This window comes from Ovis aries, chromosome 4 (genome assembly GCF_016772045.2).
Source record: "Ovis aries strain OAR_USU_Benz2616 breed Rambouillet chromosome 4, ARS-UI_Ramb_v3.0, whole genome shotgun sequence".
NCBI classification, from domain to species: domain Eukaryota; kingdom Metazoa; phylum Chordata; class Mammalia; order Artiodactyla; family Bovidae; genus Ovis; species Ovis aries.
The window spans coordinates 68707052-68728594 of record NC_056057.1 but is presented as its reverse complement, the minus strand read 5'-3'; the positions used below and the strand labels follow the sequence as shown (position 1 = coordinate 68728594).

Below are 21543 nucleotides of genomic sequence, written 5' to 3'. Positions count from 1 at the left end.
CTAATGTATTGTCCATGTATATTCTAGCCTTATCCTTTCCAAATGAATTTCAATCACCTTGAGGCTTGACCTTATATCACCTTTTGAATATGTAAATATGACATGGGGGTGGGATGGGAGAGACGTTAGTAGTGCCTCTTCCCTTATGATTAATGTCATCCAAATGTGTCATCCGATTGGTAGTCTGGGAAAAGCCCTGTATCCCTTCATATAAACATAGGTTTTCTCTTGAGGTTGAAGCAGATGACACAGTCAACGCTGCCACAGAGTGCAGTGGCTCAAATCGAGGTCCGGTTAATTTTATTATTGGTCTCATTCCAGATCCCTTTCATGGAGGCAGTGCTCCTTAGAAACCATTTCCCCTCAGTTATGAAATATTTTAATTGATTTGTGGGCAGTGCTCTAATTCAGTCTGTGCACCCTGTCCGCTTGGTCCACCTCGGGGCTGGAAGGCTGCCCAGCTCTGCACAATGCCCTCATCTGCACGGGGCTGCCTCACTCCCATCTCAGCCATCTGATATTCTGCTTCCGCTAGACTAAAGAATGAAAGGCTCTTTAGCTCTTTGCTAACACCATCCTTCTACTGTTTTCTGATTGTATCTTCTTTAATTAAACAGCACTTTTGTTATCTTCTCATCTTTTAGGTATTCCGATCATTCTGGCATTCTCCTTCCAGCTCTTAAGGTTTGTTTGAGTTCTCTAAAATGGGAAGGTTGGGTCGTGTTTACAGTTGCCATGCCAACTCCCAATCAGCCTTTTCCTTGGGAGGATTTTTCTAGTTGCTCTACACTTTCACAGCAACTTAAAGTGTGACAGGAATCCTTAAACATTTATAAGCAACTTGGCCAACAGGGTATGGGACTGCAGTTCCTAAGATGGATATCCAGGCTCTTTTCACAAGGGTTCTACTTTTATAATCTTCAACATAATCCCTTTAAAGCACGAATCCCTGACAAATCCAAGCTGCTATGGTATGAAAATTCTAATTAAAGGCAAAAATCAAAGCTGCTTTTGGTGGTAATACTGTTATACTGTCAACCTCATTGTCAGTCAAATTAACAAATACATTTCCAATAACCCAGGTAATGCGGTAAGAAATCAATAGCCAAGCCCATTTAGCTCTCAAAAGCTTGTGTGCATGCCTGCTAATTTGTTCAATTGTGTCCGACTCTCTGCAACCCTATAGACTATGGCCCACCAGGCTCCTCTGTCCATAGAATTCTACGGGCAAGAATACAGGAGTGGGTTGCCATGCTCACCTCCAGGGGATCTTCCCGACCCAGAAATCGAACCCACATCTCTTATGTCTCCTGCATTGGCAGGTCCTGTACCACTAGGGCCACCTGGAAGCAAGCTTAAATGCTGTAAATCACATTTCCTGTTTATGGGGCTGAACCTGGGAAGATATGCATGAAGCATATTTCCAAACAGTACCCCAAAGTGAGAAGACATGAAGAGGAAAAATTTTAACGTTTTACATTTCAATAATAGTCACAAATAACAATGATTTATGATCACTCCTACTACAGTTAACAAAATAGTTTCTACTGAACATTTAATAGATGAGACAGCAGTTGTCTAAGATAAATGGTCCATTGATTTCCTCATTTTCTTGATAACCACACCCACAGGCTAAGTCCACAACTGGATCATATCCACATTTCATGGTAATTGGTTTTAAAACTATCAAAACAGGAAGTACATGGAAATACCATTCCCAAATCCTCAATGGCACATTGGAGATTTCTTAATGCATGTGCTTTCCTTTTCTTGGGAATTCCACATGCAATCTGTGAGGCACTCTCAGAAGCACCAGGTCTGACATCATCATGAATTGGTTTTACCTCTTGCTGGTACATTTCCCTATGCTCAGCTTCAAAGAAAACCCAGAAAACTCTTAGATCTCCATCTGAATTTCATAGGATTCAGTTCTGCCTCTTTCATCCAAGCCCACTTTTCCTGTTGGGAGCACCACTGGTTTTCTCTCTAGCTGACAGCACATTTGGAACAGACTGTTGTTCTCTGGAAAAGATTTTATAGCAGTCTGGATTTTAGTTTATCATTTCATTATAAAAGGGAATTTTAAAAAGTCAGTTCCTAATCACTGCACAGCATCATCTGGAATTTGGCCAACAGTTGTTAGAGTTCTATGAAATCAGGTTTTTTTCTAACAGTGAAAAGCAGAGGTGGAAATTTTATATTTGCTCAGATCCTCAGCCACTCTATCAAATAGCTAAGAATGATTAAAAATAAAACAATATGGAGTATTTTTGGAATTTTGTTTCCCCAAAGATGGAGAGAAGTGAGAAAATGCCATCTTAGCATATGTATCTTGAAGTTTGCCCTTCTTTTGGAGTCCAGAATCTTCTTGTTAGGCATAGCATAAGGTGAGCAATCTGTTGTTATTGCAGGTAGGGCTTAGCGTGTAGCTGATAATGGAGTACTGCTCTGACACAAGATGGAATTTTTATTTGTAATGGAAGAAAAGATCAACTTTCTAAATACCTAGTGGTAGTTTGCACATTTAAAATAAGCTAGGTAGAAATCTATTTTAAGAGTTTTGTTGCTTCCTAAGAGAAACTAGGTCAGAATTTTCCTTCTTAACCCCAAGATAGATAAACACTTGTTTCACACAGAACACCACAAATCAAAAGATGGCCAGACTTTTGGTTTCCCAACAGAAAATACCTTGGTTCATTAAACATTAAATATTAATACTTTTGAAGTGCCAGCTACTATATTAGAAACTGTAAGCATGGAGTTGAACACAATAGACCAAAGTCCTTATCTTTGTAGAGCTCGTGCAGTTTCTCATAAGGGTTTCTGCAGTTTAATATTTCATGTTTCAAATTTAATTGAAACATTAAAAAGTGTTGATAAGATGAACAAACTAGTGTTCTTCACTAAATGGGGGAAGTCACAAATGTGATAAGAGCCATAAATTTTAAAATACTACATAAAGAACTTCTGCAACTTTCTTGTCCTTAATGAGGCATCAGTATCCCTGAATTTCTTCACTATTGTGCTGATTGTTGTGAACAGAACTTCTATATTCATTTGTCCTGTGGAGAGGGTTGTTTTCCGGAAACCATCTCGCCAAAGGAAAAAAAAAAATCTGTTTTCTGGGGAGATTCAGACACAGAGCTGTAAATGATTCTGGCAGGATGAGTGCTGAAGGGAGAGGATATTAGCAATTGGAAAATGGCTTTGTTGCCAGAGGCTACATATGAAGGCATTAGAAGCCACATGATAGAATTAGACAGAGGATACGCACAGGTCTGGTTAAGCTCAAAGCGTCTAACAGCCCACCAGAAATTGTAGGACAGGCTTAGAACAGCTGAATGTGCCTTTTATTATCCCTCGGATGGGAGTCCTACTTTGAAACCCAGAGTTTGGGGAGAATGATTGTGACTAAAGTCCCGGACGCTTTGCTCTGTTCCATCTACCCCTGCACCTTGGTTTTGGTGCCCAGACCCATCTCACTGTGCCTTCGTGTTTAGAAGAGCTCCAACGTGGAACATCCCCATTGCTATAGGGAAAGGGGAAAGAAGAAGAAAAGTGGAGGGAAGAGAAAGAGGAAAAAAGGAAATATTCTTTGCTATTCCAAGTGATTTGAAGGTTTGGGACTGTGCTGGCTGATGCACAGCCGTTTCTGTCCTTAGATGCGTCCTAACCATCTGGTTACCTGGGCTCCCTCCTCCATCTGGCTCTGATTATCTCAGCCAAACTGAGGGTTGTTTGTTGGTGGTTGTGAGTTTCTTAAGTTTCCCATTAATTTTGTCCTGCCTCCGTTTTGTTTTCCTTTCAGTAATGCAGGTCTTGAATAAATTAATTTGTTGCTCATGGGCAAAAAAGCAGCTGCAGCAACCAGCCTAAATCATCCTCAAGCTATAGCAGTGATGATTCATTTGTAAAAATATGCATTTACTCCAAAAACACGTAATAGGGTCTTCCTTTTTGGCCATGAACACGCCCATTAGATTCCTCTGGGGGCTAAGAGGATACCCTAGCACAGGCATTACAGTTTTTCCAGAAAGAGCCATTCCCAAAGCAGACGGAAGGAAAGGAAGCTGCATCAGAGAAGAGCTTAGGCTTGATTTCGATTAAGTCCTTTCTGATTTTTTTTTTTAAACCTAGGCACATGTTTTATTTTCTTAGTTGAAGAGTTTATAATCCTGGACACTGAAAATAAATACGTTTTATATTTTCTAATGTATGGTTATTATATTAGGAGTTTGAGCTACATTTCCTCGTGTTACAACGCGGTCTGGCTCTTTTAGAATGCCACAGGTTATAGATGCTGAATCAAGCTGAATTTTCCCTCCAGAGAGAACATTAGGAACAGGTGGGGGCAGTTACTAGAGTAAAACAGAAACCTGAGAGGAACAAAATGACTCTTTTAGGAGCTGTTCCAATGCCTCAAACCCAGAGGGACAGGGGAGAATTCACAAGCACCATCTTGCTAATGGTGGCCAAGCCAGGATGTTCCCTCTGTTAGCAGCGGGCATCCTAGAGCCAGGATATCCATGCCGTTAACGCTTTCTCTGTCTACAAGTTTGCTGGCCCATGGATCCCCCTCCTCATAAAATTCAGTGGCTTCTGAGCACCCCTTGTGGCCCTTAATAAAAAGTCAGTCGCCTTGTTACCACTTTGTCCAAGGTATTGAAACCAGCTAGGGATGCACATCAGTGTCACTTCAATGAGTTAATGGATAATATTACAAATCACAATAGGATTAAGTGAAGAAAACAGGACATATGTTGTCTCAAATGTGAAAAAACCAGGGTCTACAAATAATAAAAGACCAGTAGGACTAGTATTTAAAATTTAAAATTGGTTATGTCTGGCTGTGAGCTTATGGATCATTTTCGTGTCATATATATATATATATATATGCATATTTTTGTGCATTAGCTATAACTTCTCACTGTGGTATAAATAGTGATGCTTGATGCTCGGCTCCCTCTTCATTCAGTTAAATATTTCCTGAGCACACATTCTGAGTGTGGCACCCTGCAGAGGGAGCAGAGAGAATTCCAGATCTTCACCTTGATCCACGCCCTCATGTCTCTGAGGGCAGCGGCCCCTCCTCTTGGTTCAGAGCCTGAGATTTTCGTGGGCCGGCTTTCCTGGCTGGTCCCGCAGTGCTGGTAGTGTACTTGCTCAGATACAGGTGGGCTTGCTCCTGCCCTTCCTTCAGACCCAGCTCTAATGGCAGCATGTCAGGAGGGCTTTTCCCACCACCTATGTAATCCTGCCCTCACTTCCCACCACACTGGATTCCCTGTAGTGCTTTGACTTTTTGTGGCTCATATCGATAGGTATCCCTCTAGGCGTGTGTGTACTTGAACGCCGACCTCCCACCAAAATGTAATGCCTTGGAGGAGGGGTCTTCAGGCTTGTTCACTGCTGTATCTCTGTCCATCTAGAAGGGTGCCTGTCACATAGTGGGCACTCATTAAATATTGTTGAATTGAATTTTCCTCAAGGGAGAAGTTGTGATATGTATATTTAAATAAATCAAGAATGAATATCAGTCCACAAATTCAGGTGATAAAGAGATGGTTTTTATAATAATTTTAAAACTCTGCACCTCTACCCTGCTGGATTGGTGGGAAATTTCATCTCATCTTTTGCTCTGCTCCATTCCTCCCATCAACAGGGATGTGTGGGGGACTTGTTGTAAGTTTTCAAGAATCTTATGTAGTAATAAGGGCTTTGGGAAAGGTCCACTGCTGAGGAGCCCATCCCATTGTGTGCCTCACCATGGTGCCTTCACACCTGTTGGCTATCTGCTGCTTCTGGGCAAGACTGAAAATGTTACTGCCCGTGGCCCCAGCTCCCCAGATGCTTCATCCAAAAGCTCTTCCTCTCAAGGTCTTTCCCCACCATGGCCCCTGCCAGTTAGCAGAATCTGCAGAAGTTGCTTCCACCTCTAATTGGAAGAATTTCCTTTTAGCCTGATGTTTTTCTCCTGTTTTTCCAAGCCACTAACCTTCTCTAAAACTCTATTCTCCCCATGGGCCTCTGGCTTTTAAAAAGAGCCAGAAATTATTCTGTTTTTCATTCTGCCCCTGACCTCCCTGAAGCAAGGGATGTGGAGTCTGCTACCTGCTTAAATGGGGAACGAACAAGAACAACTTTGGACAACTCTGACACAAGACAGAAATGTATGTTAAAGGAGTGAAGCAGCCATTGCAGGGAAGAAAGTGGTTCTTTTCAGGCAGGAGTGGGAAGAGAGAAACCAAGCCAGGAGGAAGGCTTAAGGCATCTTGTGCTTTGGAATGAGCCTTGAAGGCTTGGAGTATTTCATTTCAGAGTGTGATGGATAGAAAAGAGAGGCATGAGCAAAGATAAAATGGAGACGGTATATACGGGAGGGCAAATAGCCTGATATGACTGTTGTATTTGAGCAGTGGGAAAAGATCCCCCTCCCCAAAATAGGTAGAATCAGCTTGTGACAGCTATTGGGTCAGTAGATAGATTACAGTTGTGCATTAGGAAATAGCAACACCGTCTAGGATAGATTAATAGTTGGAACTGGTGATGGGAAGGCTAGAAGCAGAAAGAACCCTTAGCAGGCTGAGAAGTAGTTTAGAAATAGAAAGGAAAAAGAGGATGGAGATGCAAAAGATATTGCTGAAGTAGAGTAAATAGGATTTGACCACTGGTTGGAACAACAGACTGGTTTCAAATAGGAAAAGGAGTACGTCAAGGCTGTATATTGTCACCCTGCTTATTTAACTTATATGCAGAGTACATCATGAGAAATGCTGGACTGGAAGAAACACAAGCTGGAATCAAGATTGCTGGGAGAAATACCAATAACCTCAGATATGCAGATGACACCACCCTTATGGCAGAAAGTGAAGAGGAACTAAAAGCCTCTTGATGAAAGTGAAAGAGGAGAGTGAAAAAGTTTGCTTAAAGCTCAACATTCAGAAAACGAAGATCATGGCATCCGGTCCCATCACTTCATGGGAAATAGATGGGGAAACAGTGGAAACAGTGTCAGACTTTATTTTTTTGGGCTCCAGAATCACTGCAGATGGTGACTGCAGCCATGAAATTAAAAGACACTTGCTCCTTGGAAGAAAAGTTACGACCAACCTAGATAGCGTATTCAAAAGCAGAGACATTACTTTGCCGACTAAGGTCCATCTAGTCTAGGCTATGGTTTTTCCTGTGGTCATGTATGGATGTGAGAGTTGGACTGTGAAGAAGGCTGAGTGTCAAAGAATTGATGCTTCTGAACTGTGGTGTTGGAGAAGACTCTTGAGAGTCTCTTGGACTGCAAGGAGATCCAACCAGTCCATTCTGAAAGAGATCAGCCCTGGGATTTCTTTGGAAGGAATGATGCTAAAGCTGAAACTCCAGTACTTTGGCCACCTCCTGCGAAGAGTTGACTCATTGGAAAAGACTCTGGGAGGGATTGGGGGCAAGAGGAGAAGAGGACGACCGAGGATGAGATGGCTGGATGGCATCACTGACTCAATGGACATGAGTCTGAGTGGACTCCAGGAGATGGTGATGGACAGGGAGGCCTGGTGTGCTGCGATTCATGGGGTTGCAAAGAGTCGGACACGACTGAGAGACTGAACTGAACTGAACTGAATAGGAGAGGGGCTTCCCTGGTGGCTCAGTGGTAAAGAATCTGCCTGCAATGCAGGAGACCTGGTTTTGATTCCTGGGTTGGGAAGATCCCTTGGAGGAGAGCATGGCAACCCACTCTAGTACCCTTGCCTAGAGAATCGCATGGACAGAGGACCCTGGCAGGCTGCAGGCCATAGCGTTGCACAGAGTCAGACGTGACAGAAGTGACTTAAGCAGCAGCAGCAACAGATGAAGAGAAGAGAAAGCAAGAGAAGGATGGTGATTACAAGAACGGGGGTATTCTCAGCAGGCAAAGAAAACCAAGAGGAGCCTCTAATTTGGGGAAAAGAGGACCAGAATAGTCACATTAAGTCTGAGCTTCCCTCAGGACAGTTGGGGCTGTGGATGAGGGGCTCAGAAGAGAGCTCACGACTTTCCCAAGGTAGAAAGAGAATATGTGTAATAAGGCTGCAGCAGTGTTTTGGGGTGAAGGAGCAAAACTAAGGGATCCAGTGTCGGATTCTTTTGATCATCTCAGTAGAGTAAGAGGCAAGGCCACTTGCTGAGAATAAGGGAAACAGTCAGTGTGTCATTTGGAGTTTGATCATAGGAACAGTTTGTAACAGATGCTCTGATGAATATATAGTCAATTCCTGAAGAAGAGTAGGGCAGACCCACACAGCATCAAGTTTTCTGTCCAGTAAATACAGAATACTTTTATAGTAGTTTTATGAAATCTATCCAGGCATATGTGAGAAGAAATAGCTTTCACACTGTATATCTTGTTTAAGGCATTGTTGTTGTTGTTCATTTGCTAAGTTGTGTCCCGATTCTTTGTGACCCCATGGACTGCAGCACGCCAGGCTTCCCTGTCCTTCACCGTCTCCCAGAGCTTGCTCAAACTCATGTCCACTGAGTCAGTGATGCCATCCAACCATCTTGTTGTCTGTTGTCCCCTTCTCCTCCTGCCCTCAATCTTTCCCTGCATCTGGGCCTTTTCTAATGAGTTACTGTCTCTGCTAGACAGTTGTTATGCCATTCATTGGAAATTTGTTTTTTGGGGGACTTCATAAGATGCCAGAATCCCTCATCATCTTAAACACAGAAAAGTAGCAACTATTCATTGCCCACATTCCCAACTCTGTGCTGCTTTCTCCAAGCTGTATGTCTGTCCTCAGGGTAGCCCATCATCACCTGCCCCCCAGTCTTAAGGCCAAGTTGTTTTCTGTACTGATGGTGTGGGGCAGAAGGGGAAAAAGAGTTCATTGTGAAGACCAGCCGTACTTGTGGTTTCCAGGCAGCTGTTGCATCTACAAGGGGAGCAGGGGGAAATGGGGGACCCTAAAATACATTTCATTCCCTGGGACGGCCACCACATGCTGCCCTCTGGTGGTTCAGGACCCATCTCTATTGACCTCTTTTTGTGGTCTTTTATAAGCATGCTGTGGTGTTAGAGAAGACTCTTGAGAGTCCCTTGGACTGCAAGGAGATCCAACCAGTCCATTATAAAGGAGATCGGTTCTGGGTGTTCTTTGGAAGGAATGATGCTAAAGCTGAAACTCCAGTACTTTGGCCACCTCATGCGAAGAGTTGACTCATTGGAAAAAACTCTGATGCTGGGAGGGATTGGAGGCAGGAGGAGAAGGGGACGACAGAGGATGAGATGGCTGGATGGCATCACTGACTCAATGGACGTGAGTTTGAGTGAACTCTGGGAGTTGGTGATGGACAGGGAGGCCTGGTGTGCTGCAATTCATGGGGTCACAAAGAGTCGGACATGACTGAGAGACTGAACTGAACTGAACTGAACTGATAAGCATGCCACCCCTATCTCTCTAAATCTGGTCTTTTTTTTTTTTTTGATGGTACCTCTGTTGGGAATTTAGGGATTTGTGTGGAGTAAGAAGTAAGGAGATACGAATCAAGACCATCCCCAAGAAAAAGAAATGCAAAAAAGCAAAATGGCTGTCTGAGGAGGCCTTACAAATAGTTGTGAAAAGAAGGGAAGCAAAAAGCAAAGGAGAAAAGGAAAGAGATACCTATTTGAATGCAGAATTCCAGAGAATAGCAAGGAGAGATAAGAAAGCCTTCCTCAGTGATCAGTGCAAAGAAATAGAGGAAAACAATAGAATGGAAAAGAATAGAGATCTCTTCAAGAAAATTAGAGATACCAAGGGAACATTTCATGCACAGATGGGCTCAATAAAGGACAGAAATGGTAGGGACCTAACAGAAGCAGAAGATAGTAAGAAGAGGTGGCAAGAATACACAGAAGAACTGTACAAAAAGATCTTCATGACCAGATAATCACGATGCTGTGATCACTCACCTAGAACCAGACATCCTGGAACGTGAAGTCAAGAGGCCCATAGGAAGCATGACTACGAAGAAAGCTAGTGGAGGTGATGGAATTCCAGTTGAGCTATTTCAAATCCTGAAAGGTGATGCTGTGAAAGTGCTACACTCAATATGCCAGCAAATTTGGAACACTCAGCAGTGACCACAGGACTGGAAAAGGGCAGTTTTCATTCCAATCCCAAAGAAAGAATATGCCAAAGAATGCTCAAACTACTGCACATTTGCACTCATCTCACATACTAGGAAAGTAATGCTTAAAATTCTCCAAGCCAGGCTGCAGCAATACATGAACTGTGAACTTCCAGATGTTCAAGCTGGTTTTCGAAAAGGCAGAGAAACCAGAGGTCAAATTGCCAACATCCGCTGGGTCATGGAAAACGCAAGAGAGTTCCATAAAAACATCTATTTCTGCTTTATTGACTATGCCAAAGCCTTTGACTATGTGGATCACAATAAACGGTGGAAAATTCTGAGAGAGATAGGAATAGCAGACCACCTGACCTGCCTCTTGAGAAACCTATATGCAGGTCAGGAAACAATGGTTAGAACTGGACATGGAACAACAGACTGTTTCCAAATAGGAAAAGGAGTGCATCAAGGCTGTATATTGTCACCCTGCTTATTTAACTTCTATGCAGAGTACATCCTGAGAAACGCTGGGCTGGAAGAAGCACAAGCTGGAATCAAGATTGCCAGGAGAAATATCAATAACCTCAGATATGCAGATGACACCCCCCTTATGGCAGAAAGTGAAAAAGAACTAAAGAGCCTGTTGATGAAAGTTAAAAGAGGAGAGTGAAAAAGTTGGCTAAAAGCTCAACATTCAGAAAACGAAGATCATGGCATCCGGTCCCATCACTTCATGGGAAATAGATGGGGAAACAGTGGAAACAGTGTCAGACTTTATTTTTGGGGGCTCCAAAATCACTGCAGTTGGTGATTGCAGCCATGAAATTAAAAGATGCTTACTCCTTGGAAGGAAAGTTATGACCAACCTAGATAGCATATTCAAAAGCAGAGACATTACTTTGTAACAAAGGTCCATCTAGTCAAGGCTATGGTTTTTCCAGAGTTCATGTATGGATGTGAGATTTGGACTGTGAAGAAAGCTGAGTGCCGAAGAATTGATGGTTTTGAAGTGTGGTGTTGGAGAAGACTCTTGAGAGTCCCTTGGACTGCAAAGAGATCCAGCCAGTCCATTCTGAAGGAGATCAGTCCTGGGTGTTCATTGGAAGGACTGATGTTGAAGCTGAAACTCAAATACTTGGGCCACTTGATGCAAAGAGCTGACTCACTTAAAAGACCCTGATGCTGGGAAAGATTGAGGGCAGGAGGAGAAAGGGATGACAGAGGATGAGATGGTTAGATGGCATCACCGACTCAATGGACATGAGTTTGGGTGGACTCTGGGAGGTGGTGATGGACAGGGAGGCCTGGCGTGCTATGGTTCATGGGGTCTCAAAGAGTCAGACACGACTGAGCGACTGAACTGAACTGAACTGAAGAAGTAAGAAATACTAATAGGAATCTGTCTGCATTCTTAATCTTACCAGTATTGTCTTCATCAAAAGACAAAGTCCTTGGGAATTATTGACCCTAGTGTTTTTAAACCACCCAATTCCAGTTTATCATATCTCCAGCTTATTGAAATTTTCTTGTCGTTGTATTATTAAATTAAATATGTGACTGTCTATTCAAGCCCAGGGACCAGAAAAAATTTCCCTAAAGAGTTGAAAATCCCAGGAAATTTGGAGTTGGAGTTGAAAATTACGTGCCCCCCAGGCTGGTACGTCTTTTTAACTCTCTGACCACCCAGCAAGGGAAGAATATGATGTAGAGGCAAAGCTGCATAGAGTTTGATTTATTTGCTTAAGAGGCCAAAAGAGAATTGCATTTCTCAATGCAGAAGAAACTGCAACTCTTGAAGACATTAGAACTAGAACTCTGAAAGACTCGTAGAACTTAGGCTCTAGGCTAATGGATGTTAAGATTTATAAGGGCAGAAGGCTCCCTCCTCTTTTGAGGGAGCCATGTCTCATTAGAGATTCCTTTCCCTCTGTCCTTCACAGCCCTACCCAGAAAAGTATATGCTGGTGAAATTGAGCCCTCAACAAACTACCCAATATCTAATTTACTAAACAAAATCCCTCTTCACTATACCCTCCACCCTGCCCAAGATCAGCTTCAGTTTGCCAGTGCAGCACCACTCCTGGCTGTTTTTGTTTTTTTTTTAGTAGAATGGACATATTTTTTCACTTTTGTTTATTTTTGCCCCAAAGCTTTTGGCATTCCCCTCCAGTAAGTCACACTGTGGGACCATCTCAAGATGACCTTCTTACAGGATGTTTCTCTTCCCAGAGTAGATGGAAAATTGGTATAAGCAGCCTGTCCCAATATGTTACTGAATAGCATGTGGGGATTCTAATAAAGAAATGTTATTTCATCTGTCACCAAAGCCACTTGATGGATGGACTTACAGGGAGACAGCCTTCTAGATCTTTCCCTCACTGTAGACAAGGTGGAAAAACGAAAACCAGGTTCTTAGGGGTTTACTCAAATCAGTTGAATACAGGAATCAGCCCTTCTACTATTTCCATTACAGAAGATTAGAACAGTCCTTTGAGAATTCAGATTTTGCAACAAAATAATTGAACTAACAGAAGTGAGACAATAAAAACAAGAGGAGAGAAGGCAGGGAGTGCTCAGAGTCCCACATTTCCCCAGCACACTTACACTCACGCTTTAAGCCAGGTCAGCGCTATTCTTGACTTCTGGACCTCCAGCCTTCCTCCTGTCCCTCAGTTTGGAAAAATCCCCTTCCCTGTTCATCGCTTCCAGTTCTCTGCTCTCAGAGTGCTTTGTACCTTCCTCTACCAATGTACTTAGCAGTCTGGGACTGTGTTTAATTTTGCAGTGGTCACCCACCTTTCCCATGCTCCTCTCTCCCATTTACAGGGTCTCAGGGGCAGGGGAGTGGGCCAAAACTGTCTCTGTATCCTTGTCACCAGAGGTGTAGTGTGACACAGCCTAGTGCAGCCACGATGGCGGAGGTCATGGGGTCAGGGATCCTGGTGAACTTCTGTTCATTGTGTGCAAATGAGTATCTGGATTTTCCTGTTCTCTTCACACTGGGTCAGGAAGATCTGCTGGAGAAGGGATAGGCTACCCACTCCAGTATTCTTCAGCTTCCCCTGTGGCTCAGCTGGTAAAGAATCCACCTGCAACGGGGGAAACCTGGGTTCTAACCTGGGTTCGATCCCTACATTGGGAAGATCCCCTGGAGAAGGGAAAGACTACGCACTGCAGTATTCTGACCTGGAGAATTCCATGCACTGTGTAGTCCATGGGGTTGCAGAGTCAGACACAACTGAGCAACTTTCACTTTTCACACAAAACTTCCCTCTCCCGCTCTTCAATTCTGTCGGCCACTTACTTCTTTTCTCCCCTTGGATTCATGTAAGAAAAAATTTAAGTATCAGCAAAAATTACAAGGTACATGTGAGTTTTGATTATAAATATTCATTGGGAAATTAGGAAAACTACCAATGTGTATTCCTACTGCACTTGCCTGAAGAACCCCATGGACAGAGCAGCCTGGCAGGCTATGGTCCATAGAGTTGCAAAGAATCAGACATGACTGAAGCAACACATTCCTACTGCATGTCAAAATGTTGAGGCTTGCTTTACTATTTCTGTTGAGCTTTGACTCCTGTACATGGCAGACATTTTTTGGCTCTTGACTGCCTGGTGTTCAAGCTTCCTTTCTTCTAGTAACAACATCTTGTTTTGTTTTTCTTGAAGTGGGGAGGTAGTTGTCTTCCCCCATTGGGCGCAGTCTTGGTGATACTGATTCAAGGTAGCCCACCCTCCCTTGGCCTGGGATGCGTTATCAGTGGTCACTACTGGTACAGTGTGGGGTTGGGGAAGGGGTGTTTTTTACTTAACTTTTACAATGAACAGTTTTCAAATTAAAGATTTAAAAAAAGAGTAACATTGACCCAGAAGATCTGGCTGGATGCAATGAATTTTCCTGTTAAATCAGTTTGAACAGCAACCAGAGGCTTGGCCTCTTCTACTCAACTGCAGAGTCCCAGGAGAATGTAGACAGCCCACGTCACACTCCTGAAGTTGCCAAAAATCCCTGTAAAATGATTGAACAGATGTCTTTCCTTGGGGTTGAGAGGCTATAAATCACAGCGGACTGCTTTCAATTCCTGACTCCTTGTCTTAGGGGCAGCGGAATCAATCACTCTCAGGTTTGTTTTCTGGATGTTTTTTAAATCTCCTAAATTATAATAGCAAGAACCATTACCGTATGCAAGAAAAGTAAACACATCTGTCCTGGTAGCTGTATTTCATCCCAGGATACAAACTTCCTGTGTGATGATGGAGTTGAATGGGCCCCTATCACTCATCTTTGCAGCTAGTCCCATGGACAAGAGTGACCCTGAAAGGGTTCAGCATGAAGAATGAAATGGTTTCTGAGCTTAGAACCGGCAGCTTACGTGGCATAAAGATCGACACAGCCGTGGCCCATGTATCATCAGCAGTAAGAGGAGGGGTCTTTTCCAAGTTCACAAGAAGAAAGAAAGGCAATGCCAGAAACTTTCCAAAACAAATCAAGGCTCAAGTCAAGCAGTCTGTCTCAGGGTCTGTCTTTGGTTCCTGGCCTTATCTGCCATGTTTGTGTAGCATGAGAAAAGATGGCCGAAGAACTTCACACAAATAAGTAATCATATGAAAGCTCTTAATACTTTCCAGAGAAGCAGGATTCAAATTTAAACTAGTTCCTCTTGGGTGGAGCAGATACAGCATCTAGTTTCCAATAACTGGTATATGTAATGTTTAAAATGAAGCACATTTTTAATGCTGGTATACACCCTAACCCCCAGTGGGGTCACCTGATACTTACCCGTTGATGTTACCAGATGAGAAAGAACTTCAGGATCAGGAGGCAGGGTGCCTTCTTCATGGAGAGAGGATGGAGTTTAAGGAGAGACATTTGAGTTTGAATCTGGACTGGCTCTGCCATTGGCTGTAGGAACTCAGGCAAGTCTCTTTGTAACAATGAAGTTCCATGACCTCCTCTGTGAAATGGGAAAACCATCTACCTGGTGATGTCTTGGTGAACATCCAGTACATGTTAGAGACTTAAAAAGGGTAGCTGTTATTGTTACTTCTGATTTTGCAGAATTGGGTATCTACAGCTGAAGTGAACCTCCAGGGAATGCCTATTTCACCATGTGGTAACAATGTCAGAGGTTGAGGCTAGGTCTTCCAGACCTACTTATGGCCCTCCCAATAGACTCCTTTTCAACAGAAGTGCTTTTCTGCCTGTTGATATTTGTAACTCAAAGATCAAATCAACTCACTCCCCACCCCAGCCCACTAGCACAATGCAACTATAGCACTAAGCAAACCTCCCATAGTTTCTGTGTAGTGGGAGCCGGGAGGGCAGGGCTAACATTGCTTCTAGTTAAAGATTCTGCAGACTTCTAAATTTCTCTGATCTCAGCCAGCATGTGGCCAGAGTCTCCCTTTTTTACCTCCTTGAGCCCGCCTCCTTTTCTTGAATTTTTGGCACCATTCCGTCTCTACTGTCAGGCTGCCCAGGGAACCCGAACACTCCCTCTGGCCTTCTGCTGAGCAGGTTTAGTCCACAGGGCCTATCCTCTGGGTTCGGCTAACACAGAAAGAAGTTATTTCTCTGAGATTCCTGGGACTAGATTTTTAATATTCACATAAGTAACATCTAAGTCCTGGTGGCTCAGAAGGTAAAGCATCTGCCTGCAATGCGGGAGACCTGGGTTCGATTCCTGGGTCGGGAAGATCCCCTGGAGAAGGAAATGGCAATCCACTCCAGCACTCTTGCCTGGAAAATGCCATGGACGGAGGTGCCTGATAGGCTACAGTCCATGGGGTTGCAAAGAGTTGGACACGACTGAGCGACTAAGTAACATAAGCACAAAATGGTATAAAAATCAAAATATACTTTAGAAAATTGTCTCCCTCCCACCCATGCCCAGCAACATATAGTCCTTCCTTGCTTACTGGTATTGGTTTCTTATTTATCTTTCCCGTTGTGTTGTTTAGTCACTAAGTCATGTCCAACTCTGTGACCCCATGGACTGTAGCCTGCCAGGTTCCTCTGTCCATGGGACTTCCCAGGCAAGAATACTGAAGTGGGTAGCCATTTCCTTCTCCAGGGGATCTGTATGACCCAGGGATTGAACCCGCATCTCCTGCATTGGCAGGTGGGTTCTTGATGACACTGAGCCAAGACGGTCCCTTCTTGACACTGGGAAGCCAAAGGTGCTCTCTATTCCTTTAAAAACTTCCGTGTGTGTATCTCTCTCCCTCCCTCCCATCTTTATTTGTTTATTTCCCTTTCTTCCTTTCCCCCTTCTTTCTCCCTTTCTTGTAAATGAAACATAATTTAACTTAATTAAAATCGGTGCATAGTTTAAGGCCACTGCTAAATTTAGACTTTTTCTGTCCTCTCAGTGTTCTCCAAACCTTTATGCTTTGTCTCCCCTATCATTAAGAAATTTCCTAAGGCACACAAAAAATATGTAATTATTCACTCACTTATAAAGTATAACCATGTCACTAGTAACATTTATATTATGAAATATTAATTTACTAATTACTAGTAACATTTATATTATGAAATATTAAAATAGAAAATACAATCAGGATGAAAATTTGAATACTTAATTTTTAAAATTTGATTAGTATATAATATTTGTGCTTTCTAAAGTATTACTATTAGTATTTTTAATAGGATCAATGTGTTGAATATGCTTTGTCATGTCTGAAAATTTGGGGTGATCCTTTTGTGAGACAACATTCAACTGTCTGGTTATATGTTCAGTATATTTTGATACTTGGTTTCAAAGTCCATCAGAGCTGAAAAAGACACATTACAGAGATGTAGATCCAAAAGGAAATAATACCTCATTAGATAAGCTTTATTAACTCCCAACATGCATTTTTCAATACCATCTTTTATGTAAAGACATTTGTTGAAATTTTTCCTGAGTTAAGGGTTTGGTGTTTTTTTTTTTTTTTGGTAATACACACAGAGTAAATGGGAACATTTCCAAACATCTGTTTTCAAAATGCTCTTGCCATAGATTAAATTTCTTTTGGAAAGAAATTACTTTCTCACTAAATGTTAAAGTATCACTTCTACTTAGGGCGTACTATTAGTACTTTACTTTAAAAAAATGTGCTAGATGACATATTGGGGCTTCCCTGATAGGTCAGTTGGTAAAGAATCTGCCTGCAATTCAGGAGACCTGGGTTCAATTCCTGGGTTGAGAAGATCCCCTGGAGAAGGGAAAGGCTACCCACTCCAGTGTTCTGGCCTGGAGAATTTCATGGACTGTGTAGTCCATGGGGTCGCAAAGAGTCAGACACAACTGAGCGGTTTTCACTTAGATGACATGTTAACAATGGCCACTTGCTCATCTGCAACCCTTGTCTTTTTGTGAAAGAAAGAAAGAATGCCGGACCCATGCTCATTTCTACAGTTTCTTTAAATACACTGCCCTGAGACAGCTTGTGAGTACGTGGCCACTCCCCATCGCGTGGTGAAGAGTTATAAAGTTCCTCCTAGCTGAAGACTTTGTTTTTATGAAATGAACCACATTGATAACACCCACAGGCATGTGAACTTTGGCATGGTTAACATCCTGCAGGCAATCACTGGCGGTGCGCTGGACCCAGAAGCATGAGAAGACGCCTCACCTGTCCTCACTGCAACTCCCTCTCTCTCTGTAAGTTGTCTGCTTGCAGTAACTGCAGCCAGGTGAGACCCTCTGCCTGCCTCTTGTCTGGACTAAGGGAGGGCACCTTAATGAACTGATGTATCCCATGGAGGATGTGTACCCCACTTGGAGATTCTCTCCACAAAGGACTCTCTCCCATTAAATTCAAAAAAGCTTTATTTTGTTCTTTACTCTGTGAACTGTCCCTCTCTTCCTTCTTTCTGTTTTGCCGCACCACATGGCATGTGGGATCTTAGTTCCTGACCTTAAGATGGAACCTGTACCTGCTGCAATGGAAGCATGGATTCCTAACCCCTGGACCACCAGGGAAGTCCTCCCTTCCTTCTTTTAATGAAAATACCTCCCGGACTCAGTCTCCACAGCACTGTATCCTCAAGGGACTTCACTAGGGTTGTTCTGGGAAGGTCTGGCAAGTTATCCTCAGCAGTCCCCACTGGCCCACTCCCAGTGCCTGAGGCAGGTAGATGGTCAAAATAACAATGTCTGGCCACTTCCATTTATTAAGCAACGATATTGTGTTGATCCCTACTCTTAAGTGTTCCATAAAAACAGTCCATTCTCTCTGTTCACTATAGGTATTTTCTATAACGTCTCCCTAAACACTGAATTAGTTCTGAAACACCTCTTCCAGGGAAATGCAGGATTTGTTTCTTAATAGATTCTGATCACAACATTTGGCTCAACCAAACATTAGGTAACCTTGTTTTATGTGTGTTAAAGAAACCTTATTTAACATATATTGTTGCTGCAATAATATTAAATTCATGGCCAACAGCATACAACACATGCCTAAACAAAATCTAACTCACACTTTTCTCCATAAGGCATATCATAGCCTTCTTGTGCTCAAGAACACTAGACGGCACTTCAGCACTATGCATGGGAGCCCTTTTAAACAGCAAAATCACCAACAAAAAAGCACAAAGATGCAGAAAATGTGGCACTGAATAGACTGCCAAAAGGACATGTGTTTACATTAGGAGAGCTGAAACAAGAAGGCAATGTTGCCTCATTTGCCCTCTGCTGAGAATGTGCCGATTGGGTAACTCAAATTTTTCATCACTCTGCACATACTCATGCATGACCACAAAGTGAGCAAGTATTGATTTGAGGATTACAGATCAATTTTAATTAGGAAGTGATGCAAATATAGAAGCCACTAATAATGCGGCTTCCTTGGTGAAATAGTCACTTTGACAATGATACCTGAGCTGGAAGGAACCTCGGAAATCTCTTCCGGCTACTTTCTTTGAGACTTTGGGAGGATAGTATAGTGAGGTAACTTATCCAAAAACATCCATCGCATGTGTGATACACCTGGAACGAGAGTCTAGGTCTCTCATACCCAGTTGTTGCCCTTTCCATCACATGTTATTGGGACCAAATGCAACAATTTTAACTTGCTGGTGGCACTATATGCAAAACTTTGTGCACACTTCCTCCAGATTATTCTCTGCAATAATAAAAATTTGCTTTTGATGAGAATGTTCCATTTGAGGTCTTATAGTATATGGGCACAATGAACAACATGTATATTAAAAAAGGAAAATCTCAATCCTGAATGAAATGAGATATTAAAAGAACTCAATAAAATATTTGCAGCAAGAATAGGCTTTGACTTTTTAAAATTTAAGTTCCCCAGTGAGCCAATTCATAGATGGGTATAATGAGGGGGAAATGATGTGGAAAAAGGCAAATGTGCTGTGGAATTAGAGATGTGATCATGTGATGTATAAATGCATAAATAGGAAAGATGTGCCGAGATGTGGTATTTTAGTTGGAAAGTTACTAATGTATGCATATTTATAAATGTATTTTGATGTAAGAGGATCTCATTTTTTTAATATTCCAACAATTATACAAAATTAAGTTATTCCTTATTTGGCTAAAGAAGTACAGAATTTAAAACTCAAGGTAAAAACAGCTCATAACTAATATGGCCTGCAGGCTGTTTGATAAATGTGCATACTTAAAATAAACCTATGAACTAAAAAAAAAAAAAAGAGAACAAAGAATAGGCAAAGATTTAGTATGTTCTCTGAATAAGATTCTCTGCTTATCCTCAATAAGTAGATACAGATACATTATTTCTTTTACATATAAGATTTTTAATTCAAAGAATTGCAAGCCACCTTTCTTGCTAAGACTTTCTACATTCTGAAGTCCCTTTCTCACCACTATTATAAGTTCATTTATTCATTTGGAATGATAATTCAGATGTCCTTATCTAATATTTATGCAACACCTTCAGATACATGGTATGATAAACTTTTCTGTTATTTACAGAACAAGATAGTTACAACTCTGTTCATTTATTGCACTTTTCACATCATTAGAGAAGGAAGTTAAAGTTCTTATTCAAGGCTCCAACATCCCATTTATTTATCCATTTCTATCTGAATTGGTGTCTCAGAATCCATTCTTTGTACCCGTTAAGATAAATGATGTAATTCTCACTCATGCAGAACATTTTCTTACAGTTAATTTTGTAATGAACCATCTCTCCCCCAAAACAGAGCCTCATTTGTTTTAAGGATAATTTTTATTGCTGAGGAACATTTTGCAGTTTTAAAAGGATAATTTTGTTATTTATGTAACATTTTATGTCTTAAAAATTTTCTTTTCAAAGATTAAAAGCCATGATGGTCTCCTTTAGGAAAGCAGCTTATCCATCAGTAAGGATCCCATCCTCTTCCAAAAATGAATCGATTAATCATGTCAAAAGATCGCAGAGGCTGGTCATAGGGCAAAATGTGGCCTCCACCTCGAACAATTACCTTAAAGAAGAAAAACAGAAGAAAAGCTGAAATTTAGAAAACTGGATATTCTAAATACATGGAAACCTTTACTTTGGATTAAAATGTTCTTAAAGCTTACATGAAATAAAGAACATAGTGTATCGGTCCATGCTTTTGGATATGCTGATTGTCTGCTTTTGATAGCATTAATAATAGGTACCTTAAGGTAAGAAAGTTTTCAAATTGTGTAGTTATTTGATTTTACACCAAATTGTATCCATCTTTCATGTGTATGAAACTGGAAAATTTTTCTTTGTCTTTTTTTAGGTGGGAGCTGTCTGCTTCTCCATGCTGTGCTATAACTCTTACCTTGTTAGGGGCCTGAGGTTGGGAGACCTACCCTAGACCAGCTCTGGTTGCAACTAGGCAGAGAAATGTACCTAATTCTACTGTTCAGTAAGCTGGTCCATTGGCCTTCACACTAAGCTACACCTTTTACCTTAATTACATCTTCTACCTTAGTCTTTACCAGTAATAAAGGAGATATTTTGAGTCTCAAAAAAATTAAAACAACAACAAAAAAGAACTTGACACCTGAAATTTTAAAAAGCCTAAAAATTTTTTGAGCAGCAAAAAATTAGAATTCTATTTTTCCAAGATTTTATTATAAAACATTTTCAAACATATAGCAGATTTGAAAGAATTTCATATACACACCATTTAGATACTCTCATTAACACTTTACTCGTTTTCTTACAGCTGCATCTCACTGCCCATCTATTAATCCACCTTATCTTCTTGACACATTTCAGAGTAAGATGGGGATGTCAGTATACTCCTCCCAAATTCTGTGTAAAATTGACATACAGTGGGATTCTCTGGTGGCTTCCCTATTGGCTCAGACAGTAAAGAATCTGCCTGCAATGCAGGAGATGCCAGTTGATCCCTGGGTCGGGAAGATCCCCTGGAGAAGGAAATGGCAACCCACTCCAGTATTTTTGCCCAGAGAATCCCATGGACAGAGGAGCCTGATGGGCCACAGTCCATGAAGTTGCAGAGTT

General features: G+C 41.8%; 1 protein-coding gene and 1 long non-coding RNA gene across 7 annotated transcripts in view; one reads left to right on the top strand and one right to left on the bottom strand.

Moving 5' to 3' along the window:
• Positions 1 to 646: 646 nt before the first annotated feature.
• Positions 647 to 20408, top strand: LOC121819406 (uncharacterized). Its single transcript, XR_009600413.1, has 3 exons — positions 647 to 684; positions 17655 to 17732; positions 20374 to 20408. It is a non-coding gene; the product is annotated as an uncharacterized LOC121819406 (long non-coding RNA).
• CPVL (carboxypeptidase vitellogenic like) overlaps positions 20268 to 21543 on the bottom strand; it is a 133394-nt gene continuing 132118 nt past the window's right edge. For all 6 annotated transcript variants that reach the window (XM_015095329.4, XM_060414783.1, XM_042248638.2 and 3 more), the window contains one exon: positions 20268 to 20521. In XM_015095329.4, coding sequence (XP_014950815.1) covers positions 20417 to 20521 — 105 coding nt within the window. In that variant the 3' untranslated portion in view covers positions 20268 to 20416. The remainder of the gene's footprint in view (positions 20522 to 21543) is intronic.